Raw genomic sequence first — 14,264 nt, 5'->3', positions numbered from 1 at the left:
ACTCAACTCACTCACACACTCAAAGTACAAGCTAGTTTGTATATTCGCTCATCCCACGATGTCACTGTTCACCGTTTTGGTGATTCGGGCGGTTGAGTCATCTAATTCTGAGCAAAATATCCAACGGTTCAAAGACCCTGTATCCTGAAAAACGGTGGAATAGTTCATCATAGACTGGGCTACAGCGGCTGCTCGCACACAAACGCAGTTGAACTTCATACGTAAATCGCCACACGCTTACAAGGTAAAATAGCAGTTAGGGACCACTAACAACACCAGTGAGGTCATTACACAGTTTTCATTCCTAACCGGATTTGGAGGTTATCCTAGCGAGGTTGAATAAAATTAGCATGAATATGAAAGAACCTTGAACTCGAGGCCAGAGCAAACCAAACACCAACGCAAATGAACCAAAAAGTCAATCCTTTTCTATTCCGTCTTTCAGTGTGACTATTTCTATGCAAACGTACTGAGCTTTGACCCACTATTTTTGATCGTTGTTGACGGTATTTCACTTTCTACCTTGTGTGGTATCTTGGCGACCCAATTTATGGGTGTTTGGTCAGATGGCCGTTGATCTCTTCGCCGAACTTGGCAGTTTACTTCCAAACGTTTCGGTCCCAGTCGGGGAGGCATCGTCAGTGCGTAGTTGATTGGGTCATTGCTCAATTTGATTGGTCGTTGTGGTGATTTCAAATTAATGGGGAACAGACCAAAACGCAACACAAACGTGGAACAGGCTGCTTTGAACGCGGACCTAGAGACTTCTAGGAAAAGCTGTCCGATAAACCGATGGAGTACGAGAAGTGCCGACCACAACACAACGCAGATTGTGGACGAGCCAATAAGGTCACAAGAAATGTACGTACGAACCAGCCAATCACGTGATAACATATCGGGTACTCTTTGAAAGCTATATAAACGCAAGCGGGTAGCGATAATGTACCCACTCCGCACTATGTCCTCTAGACTGTGGACGAAACGTTTGCGAACCTCCAGGCGAACAGATCAATGGCCACCCGGTCGATTACCAATATTTTGACACAGTGATGGTCCGATTTATGTCATACGTTTGCAAGCATCCAAGTGCCAATAACTTGAACATGATGCGGAACCCTATATTGATTTCCTGCTCCAGCTGGCCTTTCACAGGGACAGATTCGTTGAAAATACACTCTGCCTAAAGCCGTATGGAAACTTTTCCCCATCCCAACTCGATGGATGAATGCTAACTGTGTCAGCAATAATTTTTCGTTGTCCGGGGCTATCAGCCTTCATTTCTCGTGCCCATTTTTCATCTCTAGTCTTCAGCCATGTCTCCATATCTCTCGACTAATTTCACATGCTGCGCTGCACTACGAGTTGGCTGGCTTAACACCATGGCCTACGAAACCGCCAGATCCCAATGGTCCCCCTGTTCTAGTCTCCATACCTCGTGATCAGGAATGGTGTCTCCCACGGCTGAATAGTACCACAGCCTCTTCATTGCAGTGTGATTCGAGCCCGTTTGCCGGTTACCGTGGTAACTATTTCCATCTCACCCTGCACGACGCGGGCGGGCAGCGGACAGAAATGTCACAGCTGTGCCAAGTATTGGCTGACAAAGCATTGGTAAGTTAGCAGCGTGCTTTTCTCATTTACAAACTGAAAGTTCATCTCTGATTGCAATAGTAACGTTTTTTTTCCCAGCTTGTTCCCGGTCAGGCTAGCGTTCACGTCAACACAAACACCAAAGGTATATTAACGCCCAAAACGAAGTCAAGAACACTTTTACAGCGCTTCATGTATGGAGTGTAAGCGGCGACAACTTTCTGGAAATTCTGACGCCTTCTGGATGCAACATTAGCAACCGGCATTGGACCAATACTAGGTTATGATTGGCTGTTGAGTCCGGACTTTCGACCAATCAGATCTCGGCTTGATGCCGGACCGGCAAGCGTCCCAAACTTTGGCCATTTTTGCGTGGGATAGGCTTCTCGGCCGTAGCAGCACCTTACTACGAGCGGTAAAGCGGGATCCGTGTGGAATTCTGTCTAACCATTGTCTGGTGATATTTTATCGTAGCACTTTCTCTCTTCAAAGGACTCCTGATCAATAGCTGGCGCCAGATGTTAGTGCTTTAAGGTGCTCTGTTCCATAAAGTGCAAATATGACAAGAAGATCAAAGAGAAGTGGTGGGACGAAGTGCACTGAACCCTCGTACTAAAATTAACCGTAACACGAGGCGGTCCTGAGGTACATTCTTTTTATTCTCTACGATAAGAGCATGACGGCCAGAATAGACGTGTTTGTGGAAGAGCGATGATGCCTTCCTCAGAAAAAATGGTTCAGCTGTAATACCTTTTCGGTGCCTAGCTGCCATGCCACCCAAAGGAAGCACGAGGGCTAGGATACTGGCAGGTTGCCCAAGCCTAGACAAGGGAAGTCTAGAGGCAGAGGTCGGGTTTGAACCACGGACCTTTTGGTCAGTAAATTCGGGCTATAACCATTGAACTATCCCGTCCCCGGATGTGCCTTCTTCAGGGAAAAAAACTGTCAGAAAAGGTCAGTGTCAAACCGTCGGCACACTCCTGTAGCTCAGCGCTTGACCGCGTTGGCCGAATTTCTATCCAATGCGGTCGATATACGACTTAAACCGCTAATGGTTGTTCTGAATGGCCGTTGATCCACGCGGAGCACCGGAGAGGTAGCAAATGCTGTACTGGGAATCATTTCTGGCTGTTTACTGTAAGGCTACTGTCTGATCCCGAAGGTCCCATATCCTAGTGCAGTTAAGCTTTCAGTGGTACTTCATGGTCAACTCCTGGTAGAATGTCCACCCCATTGTTGGTTATTTGTTTGTTCCCCTTTCAGGACTGACCGTTTAGGTAAGCCACTCACACCGGCAATCATGACGTTGTTTGAAAAAGTTAGCAGTTGGTTAGACCGGTGGCTGCTCAAACTTGTCGAAGGACTGATGATCTAACGGGCGACGTGTCCGATCTCTTTATACCCATCAAATAGTTGAGTCTCAGTGAGGACCTTGGGCACTTGGGGACCCGATCGCACATCTACTTGATGCTATTTCATTTTTTTCTCAAAACTGACTGACCATGGATTACGTGGAGTTGTGATGTTCTTCATCAGGTTTTTATAGTTTGGCGCCTTGGTTTGTGTAAACGAATACGAAAATATTTCCGACAATATCTGCACAGTACGTTTCGAGTTAGTAAACCTTGGGAGATATCCGCATTTTACAAACCAACTTATCAGAGGAGGTATTTGAGATCTAATTGGTCGGTATCATCTGTTCACCATCAACCATTTTTCTATAAACCATCCGAACGGGTCATACTTCGCCCAAGTGCCGAGATTGCGAGACTTTGTACTACTTGGTAGTAGTATGAAAGTTCGCCAAACCGTAACCAAGGTGAATTGGTCATGGGCTTAGATTCAGATAAAAATTTGATTGTGACCTAGTTGACAGGTAATCCTCTTCCTAATCGAGTGGACATCGGTCCACACAGCTGATTTCTGACAACGTCATCGTTACTCGAACTTTACTCAAATCCACCGGTCATTCATAATCGTACTCAAAGCCTCTTCCATAAGCACATTTTCTTTGGATTTCGCAAAAGTATACATGCTTTCGACTTACACGCTCATGTACACACCAATTTGGTCCTGATCCAGCTGAGTCTCTTTTTCATCTTGTTCTTCTTCGTGGGTCATCGAAGAGTTTCCACCAACCTTATGAGTAGTGTATTACGTCTATACGCACTTTGTTTCAAGATTTAGGAATTTCTTTGATTCACGCTGTTGAGCTGGTCATCACAATAAGATATGGAAGATGATTCCAGGATCCAATTTAAAACAGTCATCTACCGACATTGGGCCCTGATGGAGCTTGATCGAGACAGGAGGTTGGCGTTGTATGCAATGAGCTCACTCCATTATCAAAGAACCAGAAGTTGGGAAAGCCCCGAGACAATTGACTGCTTTACCATACAACATGTGTAACCTGCCGTAAAGAATAGGAGATATACACTTTTGAAAGAACGTCAAGGATCAACTCAGATTCGAAGCTTCCGTGCGCTCTTTTCCTGACCGATTATATCTGTACTTTCCTACTCGTGTTCTCTTGTATCCCGCTGCTGTGCAACTGGGTTAGGCGCATAACTTACGCCATCCCTCCCCGTTTTCTCAGGTCGTTGTCTCCCTTGTTTTCATTCACTTTTCTTACTTGTTACAGGCAGGAGTCGTTCGCATGAACTGCGATGAATCCAGCGTATTGCTTCTGTTTCCTGACTGTCCGTTTGCTCGTTCCATAAGTAAGTCACCGGTTAAAATATACACGATTTATTGCCACGTTGTCTGAAAAACCGATGCACTGAGTAAGCTTAATGGTACACCATGGCGGAAAGTCCATAGCCTAGTCTGGTTTTCAGAATATTTACACACCACTTGCTCCAGAAGTAGTATGTTCGAAAGTGTACTGGAGGCGCGAAATGATTTTGGTTTGCTTCCATTTTCATAATAATCAAGAGTCCGTTCAACTGTGGCATCCTTTCGGGGCCTAGCTACCAAGGAGGGATGGGCTACGGCAAGGTTGCCCAAGCCCTAGACAGGAGCCGTCGAGATGCCCGGGGGGTTGGGTTCGGACCACGGACCTTCCGGTTCATAAGCTAGTTCCTTAATCACGGAGCTACCTCGAGCCCACCACTTTTACTAACTTTGCGTTCAGTTCAATTCTTCGGTTCACAAACCGTGCACCGAGATGCAGTTTTTCACCGAGAATGAGGAGAGTAACGGATGGCGACGCGTTTGACATGATGCCCCAAACTGTGTCCAGTATGGCAGGAATTGGGAGCCACACGCACTGAAGGCGATAACTTTGATGCAATAGCGCCATCGGCTGTGTGCCAGAATTACTATACAGTTCGTATGGTCTTGACATCCAGCCAGATGTTGCGTGCTCCGTGGATGTTCTGCCAGCTCCGCTGTTTGCAGTGATGCACCGCCTTTTGAGCACGCGTTAGACAAAGCAATCCAATGTGGGTTATGATTCAGTTTTCTCGTAACATGTTCAAGTAAATCCATGCGCTCAAAGCTCAGTCTGTTCATTTCAAATGTTGTAAATTGTCGAAATACGGGTTAGATTCATTGATACTTTCTCTACTCACGCCCACTACTACTCGACTGGCCTTTTGAATGTAGAGTTCCTTGATTCGACCACTTTTTAGTCAACCTACCAGAAGCTCGTTCGTCATCGAATCTGCTCCGTTACAGTACGTTGTTGCACCTGTGTATGTTCCCTAACCCTTGCGGTTTTCCTCTCTTCAATCACTACCCAATCTCAGTGAGCACTCTGTCCATCTAATACGCGCCCCCTCACAAATTCTGGTGATTTATCTAACACAGTTTCAAACTCATCGGGAAAACTAATCGCAGTTTGTCTGCTTTGTCAAGCCTCACCTTTATCGTCACTCTGCATGGAGTGGCTTCACACGCACACGGTCCATCTTGTTCCCTCGTTCTGCTTTGTTAACGTGGTATTTCGTCACTCTTAATCGGTGTGTTGGCCAATAAGAATCGTCCGGCATGCGGATTTTTTCTGAATCTATTTTGCCAACTACAATGACAAAGAGGCAGACTGGGAAAGGTTTGTACTTCTTTGTGTGGACGCTCTCCCGATCACAAATTGCCGAGGCCACGCAAACTTGTTTCGAGTTCGAGATCCAGACTAAAACTGAGAACTTTTGGAAGACTCATTTTTCTGACTGGACCGCCTCTCATGGGAATGCAGACACCGGAGAGACCAACCATCAAAATGGACAGCTAAAAGTTTTCCCTTCTTAACGCGCTTTAATATTTCGGAAGGGCCGACCAGAGGCGGTCCAGAGGAAAGCAGCTTTCGTTCGTAGTTTTATCAATGCGAAGAGATTAATACTTCTACAGTGAAAACTTCTCTGTCGGCGTGATTGTCTGCTCCCCATCCGGATGTCCACGGGGTCTCGGGGGCCCGGAATCTCGCGAATTATCGTACTATGTAAAACACTTGAATTGGGCTTGTTTCGTTCTTTCTATCGCGCGTGGTAGAGGCTTGGTTGGGCGAATAGTTCGATGTGTTTCCCAACTCCTTTACTGGTATTCCTCCTGCCATTCTCCTCCCCTCTTGTATCAAAATACCCAGTTACTTGAAGCCGTTTTTGAGGACAAAGGGAAATATACAGAGCGCCACGAGAGAATTCCCCACATGCGAATGCACACTCATTTGCAAACTAATTTGTTTTTTTTTCGAGAGACTCACCTGGAAACCAGTTGAATCTCTCGTTTGTGATGTTCTCAGCTGGGTTCCAAGTGAGCCTCTCGAAAAAACCAAATTAGTGTGCAAATGAGTGTATATTCGCTGATTCCGTGCAATTTAGTTTCAAGTAGTACATAAGGTTAACGGAAACCAGGAGACTGCGCCTACCTGATGAACCCCATATAGGGCGAAACCGGTCATGGACTGTCGACGGATTTTCAGCAACCTTATGAGTAGTACATTACAAAAAGCCCCCACATGCTTACGATAGGACGGAACCAAAAGTGCTCGGTTTTGATTGGTCCATATTCTGACCTATCAGGGCATGGCTTCTTTGGCTCGCGACATGTTCGATTATTCGGTGTGGATCGCGCCTGGACAGGTTTCGTACAGGCTCTGCATACGCAGGCCGCGTGTATGCTCCACAATACACTGTCAGTGTATTCTCTGTTCTCGACAGCGGAATGATCCCACAAAGTCGCCAGCCTTGTCCACTTAGCAGATGACATCGCTGCTCATACTAATGGTTATGAAAAAATGTGGCTTCCTGGATAGCGCTACTTCGTGTGATTAGGCCTGGTGTCCGTGGTGGTTGATGGAATTCAGATGGCATCTGAGCTCAAGAAATGGCCGACCAAATGTGATTGTTTCAAGTTCGCTGGTGTCGCCTGAGATTCTTCTCACAACCGTTCCCACCAGTTGTCGGATGGTCTGGCTGCGCCAAGACTACAAAGGCTGCAACACCTTCTTCATTTGACAGACCGTTGCATGTGAAGTTCCCGCAGAAACACCTTTCTTTACACGGTTCTTTATCAGGATATTAATCTCCCACACAATAGGGGTGGGGGGGGGGAATGTTGACTTGCAGATTTACAGTTCCGTTCAATCGAATGTCTCGTCATCGAACTGCTCATCGACATCGTCACCCTGAGTGGTTCATAGGGTGTTCAAGGCCGAATGTCATCGTCAAGTCTGACTGTCGACGTCTCCAGCGCGCGTGTGCTTCGACCCTGTCGTCTCGCTTCTTCTTCCTCTCCTAACACTACCCTCATTTTTTGAAAAAGCAATTGTTTCACAACTACCCCTGTTGATCATCTGGCTCGCCTAACTTTTTGTACATATTTCAACGCTAATTGTAGGTTTCCCGCCATCCGAAGGCCTGGAAACAAACTACCTTCATGCGATTTTGCTCACTCCATATAGTTTGGATCAGTACCCCTACCAGCAAACAAATTGCGCAATGTTCCAGTCTCTTGACAAAGATTCGGCGGGCACCAAATTTTTCGCTCGCCCCGCACCGATTCCCGTTCCCACGGATATCGTGTTTAGCCAACGAAATCTGGGTATGTCCGTAATTTTCGATTGCTCAGTCATTTGCTCACTGACCGGTTCCTAACGTGGTCTTTTTTCCTCATTGTAGCCAACGTTCCTCCTACGGATACCAAATTAAAGATGCCGTTGGATGCCTTGTTATCCAGTTTACCCGACGGCGGCAAAGATCTTCTTGGTACCGCTTTGATCGCCTTGCTTGCATCACGTCGGGGCTCCGAAGAATCGGACAATCAGCCCGGACAACTATCGACTAGTACGGATTCCACGAATAGTCAGCTAGCGGCACTATGCAACCCTCAAACTGACCCGCGACTTAATCGTCACCGATCTTTCGATACTCAGTCCCTTGCATCTGTCCTACTTTCGACAGTCGCAAAGAACCCGGAGTTGTTCAAACGATCCACCACCCCTGTTGTGGAAGCCAGTGCGACTGAGGAAGCGACAGCACGCTGTACTCCTCTGTTGACGGACGACACACAGAAAACCGCAACTATTTTGGAGGCAGCCACAGCGGGAGAACAAGCTGCCGTCGATCCACCTTCAGCTCCCGCGAGTCCAGTCGAACAGCCTGTTGAAAACGATCCATCAAAACATCCTGTGGAACCAAAGGAAATTCCCCTGTCTGCGTCCACTCCCAGCAAGTCACTGTGTAAGCAACAACAGCCATTTGCCAGTGAGGTTGTGTCGGATTCCCAGGATATGGACGTTGAGGCAGACGAACCAGAGCACCGTGAAATCAGCCAAACTAGCGACATGGATATCACCACTTGTTCTTGGGACTACGGTGACAGTCCACTAAAGTATCGTTTCAACCCTCCGACCCATCGAAGCGCCGCGTTTCGGGAGTCTCGGAGTTCTTTTGGTTTCCCAACTCAGGTTGAACATCTCCTATCTGATCGGGCGCCCATTTTTGAATCATTCGCAGTGAAAAATACTTTAAAGAACGATGCGATGGGCCAGACACCCTCCGATTCGCGCGGGAATGTGAACTCACGACAGTCGTATCCTGTACTCTCCGATCAGGTAACCAATGATAATGTTGCGGGAACCACCGGACACACTCTTGTTTTTCACGGTGATCATAGATGTGATTCGGAAGTTCAGTTGCACCCAAAGTCTGTCAGTCAATCTTCACTGGCATCAAGTGAACCGGTCGTCCATTTGTCCAGAGAACGGCTGACAAAACCAATCACCGTCTACGAGGATGGAAGTAAAACGTTACGTGGTCAACTTGAAGACAACTACTCGGGACACCGGGATTTCGATCTTCGCCGGAAAGATCACTCACCATCCGAAGTTTCAAAATATAACAGCAGTCTTAATGAACTTCGTGGAGGTCTACCTCCCGGGCCAATGCTCGTGCTGGAAGACATTTCAAAAACTCATCCGTTTTTCACAAACTCATCTAAACCTGCGGCTGAAAGTGAGGAAGGGGAAGTTTTGGATGATGAAATCGAGGAAGTGGATGAAATTAACGAATGGGGAAAGCCTGGTGTAACCCAGTCGCAAGGACCTAATGGAGATGGGAGTTACAGCTACATTTCAAGCGATGCGTCTAGCGTCACGTACACACTGGAGGACGAGTGGAACATTTCGTCAACCGATGCCTCATTCTCCACTCAGTGTTCCCGATCTCCAAAGCCCAGTCCACCAAGGCGCAATTCATTTCGTGGGTACAGACCGTATTATCCCAAAGGTCGACACACGTCTCCCAAAGACTCGGAGCCGTATGAGTCGAGTATGGAACTCCCTAGCCGTCACTGCTCTGGTGCGCGTGTTCACCGGTCATACCGTTCCACTAACACTGCTCATAGTTTAGATAACAAATCCAAAGCCCGAAGTTCAAGAGAGTCGTTTGAATTTTCTTCGCGCCAAACTGAGTCATCTGGGGATAAAGACATGCGGTTTATGCCGACTGGTTCTGGTCCGTATAAACCATGCCTCCTACCCTTACCCTCCGACTTCCGCGAGTCGAAAACAAACGGTGCCACGCTGTCTCACACAGACTCCAATGTTTCCTCGCGTACAAGTGATAACCCAGTCAGAACCCATACTATCGGGTCACGGGATGTCGATTATCGGCGGTTTAGCTCAGGTGGTCACAATTCGTCAGGCAGTCGACGTTCGCGAGAGGGTTTCACGGCTGTTTCCAGTCTCATCCCGGATCCCCGTCATTGTAGTTCACCGACTAGTTCTTCAAGTTCAGAGCACCTGCCCCGATATTCTGTGTATCACCCGAAATCCGATGAACGTGACCGCTTGCGGCCGCCTCGGGACGGGACCTTCCGCTTCAGCTCAGAACCATACAGTTCACATTTATCAGATTCCTCATCCCAACCAGTAGAGCCAGTTAGCAAAACCACAGAACGTCACTTGAGCAAGTATCGAGAAACGCCGAATCGAACTGATCCAGAACATGGCGAGGAACCACCCGCAAAACGCGGACGTTTCTCGAACTGATCCAGAACATGGCGAGGAACCACCCGCAAAACGTCGGACGTTTCGCGAGCAGCCACTCTTATCCATCCCACCCACACTACCAGTGAATCCGCGCGGACTTTTGCCAACCTCCAATCCGTCTTTGCTACCCTCCTACTTGCGACCACCCCTGTTAGGTGGCCTCATATCCACTTCCGACAATCGCCCGAATTTTTGGACAATGGCACGCTTATGCGTCCCTCAGAACACCCATTTGTATCCACCCCCGTGGTAACCAATTCTCCCCCCTTTTTTCTATTTCCGGTTGAAGAATAACAGCTCTCATTGATTGTTTTGTCCGACAATTCTGTCTCATCCACTTCTTGGTTTCAGCCACATGTACATTGCCCACTGCATTTCGTGACACGCAGCCCTGTTTGTTTCGAAGACGGGCAACCTGTTTTGCAGGTCGAATAAATACTACCCTTTCGCTCACCGTTGTACATTAAAACCGGCTATGCTAGACGGCGATGAAGAGGACACACGACAGCCAAATGTCGATCCTAAGGGCGCTGGATCCTTGTCTGTGGTCTCACTCCCTACTCGCTCAGTTTTGAAAAAAAAACTGGAATATATTCAAGCCTGAGCTCGAGATGGCTCAGTTGTTAGGGCAACCGGAAGTTCTGTGGTTCGAGCCTATTTCGACTGTTCTTGTCTAGGCTTAGACAACGTGAGAGCATCACGGACCTCGTGTTCTCTTCAAGTGGCATGGCAGCTAGGCACCGCTAGTTATATATATATATATATATATATATATATGTATGTATAGGGTGTCTCATAATAGACGCAATGTTTGATTGGGTGAGTAAACGTAGTCAGTCGAAGGAAGGATGACAAAATCTTTCATTATAAGTAGACACATAAAAGAGGTTTTGTGCGCAAGTGTTGGCATTTTTTTCCGTTCACGATGGATGTCAGTACGCGCATTAAAATTGTGAAACTCTATTATTCCCTTAGTGAAAGAGTCACCGCTGCACCTCGTGATTACAAAACCAAACATGGTCTCATCACAGATCCTTTCACCGTGTCGATCAGTACACGCTTATTGCCGAAATTTGAGTCCACTGGATCTGTATTGGATCTTCCTTGCAAAGGGAGAAAGACTCTGAGTGATGAAAGAGCGCCCATTGTACAGAATGCCGTCGAGCAACTTCAGTCCCAGAGCACCATGGCATCTTCGTCACTAACTCAGGTGTCTCAGTTGACCGGTGCCAGCGTGTATTGTATTATGAAACGCCACCTTCATGTATGTCCACGTAAAAATGATAAGTGTCTGAATTGGTGTTGAAATTTTAACATGGGTATTATTTTTTGCGTCTATTATGAGACACCCTTTATATGGCTCGTAAGACGAACGTCTTCCTAGTTCGTTCCATGTACTTTGACCAAACACTTTGGAGCGGTATTTTTAGTACTTCCCCGGTGATTGAACTGGATGGCGTGCTGCGATTCCAACAGTAGACTGTTTTCCTCCTGTAGGCTTAATGATTTGACTTCAAAGTAAGGAAAGTAAACAGGTGGGGAGAAATAAAGTCCAATTATTCAGTTATAACTCTTTTTAAAAGTACGGCGGATGGTTCCCCTCCGTATAGTTTGGTTCGCTGAAGACAACGGTGGCAAGAGATTGAGTAGCCTCGAATTCGACCAAACAGTTCGCCGATGTTCAGTTTTTCCCTTTTTGTCTAGATAAGTGTGTGTGAACTGAGAGTCATACATCGTGGGCTGTCGTTTCGACCACCTTGGAACACATGGCGTATATAAGCATTGCGGACCTTACGGTAGTGCCACGGAGATACAGATCTACTTGCTTTATTCGTCTCGAAGACCAAACTGGTGCCACAGATGTTGACAAATGTTCACCGACTCGGGTGATACGGCAAGTAGGTTGGCTTGTCTAGACATGGTGATTACAAAAACAACTTTACAAGGACTTAATGTTTTGCGCTCTTGGGAGGTAGTCTTTCTTCTTGGAGGTCTCGCACACATTGCTGTCTGTATGCGAGGTACTGAGTACTTTTTGCTGGGTGCGTAAGGTGTATAACTCGGTTTGTGGATTGATTTGTAGTGCTCTGCATCGCAGGAGGTTTGAATCGCAACTGTTCTGTTGGTCCTTGGCGTGCTGTTTCACCCCTATATGGTATACCAAAAGGCTTTGAACGTTATGACTGTTTTGATAAACTTGTCACAAAATTTCCCACAAGGGCTAGAATTTTCCCGGGGTGAGAAGCGCCGAGTCAGAATGCTCGATTCTGGTTGATCCATGTACTGATGGGTAAGGCAACACCTTACCTTGGTCTCTAGCCGGCTCGCCACATACGCGCCCGATCGGCGTGCTTTTCTGTTATTTCGAACTGCTTGCAGCTTCCGAACAGTTACATAATCAGAGAGCGGTCTAGTTTGGGCTCCTATTGATCAGATCACTAGTGAGTGCTTATGGCCAGTCAACGAGCACTTTTCGAACAGACGTTTAAGTGCGCAGAGGAACCCACTTAAGTTTCATGGAGAGGATTTAACGTTAGCGAATATACACTCATTCGCAAACTAATTCGAGAGACTCACCCGGAACCCAGCTGAATCTCTCGTTTGTGATGCTTCCAGGCAACTGAATGTGCTGCACCAGGCCGCCTCATGTTTCAGTGGCTACGATATTCGAGATATCGCGATACATGTGTCCTTCTAATGTACTACTCATAAGGTCGACGGATTTTCAGCAACCTTATGAGCAGTACATTAGAAAGGTATACATGATTTAACGTTCGTCGGTACTACTCGTGAGTAGTAAGAATTTCGACGTGGACGTTTCGAAAACCTACCCTAATGGAACACTATCTACCGGTGGACGAAAAAGCTACACAAACGTCCAGCGTACATTATAGAAGACAGGTATGTAAACCACTGTTCTAAGACACGTAAACTTGGGGTGCCTTCCACGGTTGAGTTTGTGCTCTCCTTTTTGCTGCCTGAATACCGCGCATTGACGGTGGCGGTCAGTCCTTGTGGCTATTCTCTCTTCAGGTAGCGTGGTCAAGTTCACATACCAAGCCTCGGTATGTTGTCATCAAAGATGATTTCTAGTGCGTGCTTTCTCTGCAGCGCGTTCCCCATGTACACAATTTGACGTGCGCTGTAATGATAAGCGAAATTTAATTTGTTTTCGAGAACGGTTCAAAGTTTCACGGCATTGTAGTTGTTTGCCCAGTGATTGATTGTTGTTTGTTTAGGTGGTGTAGAGTCCCATATACCTGTTGCTAGTCCAGAATAGTTAGCTTTCTGCGTGTGTCTGCTTACAGGAATGCGTTGTCAAGGGGACACTGACAGACCCTTTCTGTACGGTGTAGAGTCCCATATACCTGTTGCTAGTCTATAATAGGTAGCTTTCTGCGTTTGTCTGCTTACAGGAATGCGTTGTCGAGGCGACACTGACAGACCCTTTCTGTACCGGGCACTTGGGCAGCCGCTGCCGAAAAGGCAAAAGTTCTGTCAGTTTCTCACTTGATGGGACCGAGAATAGAGTACAACAGTGAGGGACGTTCCGTCTGGTAAATCCATTTCCCGAAGGAGACTAATTAAATTCATCAACCGGAAGCGGACAGTATCCGTTCAGCATCCAGTCCGTTATCGCCTAACCGAGGCGCAAAACAATACTGATATGTGCAGTGTTCACTAGGACCATACGAATCACCAAAAGTGTTTGTGATGCAGCCAGACAAAGCTACGACAAATTTGTACTCCAGAGAGACTGGGTTCACGTGTCACTCACATCCGAGCTATCGTGAAATTCGTAGCAATTTGTCCCAATTATGTGGGGGGGGGCATTGGCCCAGTTCCTCCAGCATACAGAATCAACTCGTTGGTTCCATCCTGGTACGGAAAAGACGTCTGGAATATGGCGACGGAAGCCGTAAGAATCATTCTACCAAAACCGACGTGGAAAAGCGGAGGAGGAACTGTGGACTCAGGAGCCGCGGAAATGTCAGCAAGAAGGATTCGGCGTCACAGTTACGGCAAATTAGCGGGATAATCTACCAGCATTTCCGACAAGACGTCTGAATGCACTTTAATGGCAGGAATTCTACATGTAAGCCAGCTGAACCCCGGGTCCAAAGTTGATGCTAACGATCATCATCATCGACAACAAAGACAGCAACATCAGTGTTGACAACGATGC

The 14,264-nt window shown here is 47.0% G+C and overlaps 2 protein-coding genes across 2 annotated transcripts in view; both read left to right on the top strand.

Annotated features, from left to right (window-relative positions):
• T265_02314 (hypothetical protein) overlaps positions 1-10,331 on the top strand; it is a gene marked incomplete at both ends in the record, with an annotated part of 38,649 nt that extends 28,318 nt beyond the window's left edge. The window contains 5 exons of the mRNA XM_009166528.1: positions 1,305-1,611; positions 4,232-4,310; positions 7,426-7,629; positions 7,707-9,986; positions 10,084-10,331. Coding sequence (XP_009164792.1) covers positions 1,305-1,611; positions 4,232-4,310; positions 7,426-7,629; positions 7,707-9,986; positions 10,084-10,331 — 3,118 coding nt within the window. The remainder of the gene's footprint in view (positions 1-1,304; positions 1,612-4,231; positions 4,311-7,425; positions 7,630-7,706; positions 9,987-10,083) is intronic.
• A 3,461-nt stretch (positions 10,332-13,792) lies between these two features.
• On the top strand, positions 13,793-14,146 carry T265_02313 (hypothetical protein; the record flags this gene model as incomplete). The annotated part of the gene is made up of 1 exon (XM_009166527.1): positions 13,793-14,146. One exon carries the CDS (start codon positions 13,793-13,795, stop codon positions 14,144-14,146), a length of 354 nt encoding a protein of 117 aa, XP_009164791.1.
• Positions 14,147-14,264: the final 118 nt, after the last annotated feature.

The sequence above is a fragment of the Opisthorchis viverrini genome (assembly GCF_000715545.1).
Source record: "Opisthorchis viverrini unplaced genomic scaffold opera_v5_28, whole genome shotgun sequence".
NCBI classification, from domain to species: domain Eukaryota; kingdom Metazoa; phylum Platyhelminthes; class Trematoda; order Opisthorchiida; family Opisthorchiidae; genus Opisthorchis; species Opisthorchis viverrini.
This window is presented reverse-complemented; position numbering and strand designations above follow the sequence as displayed.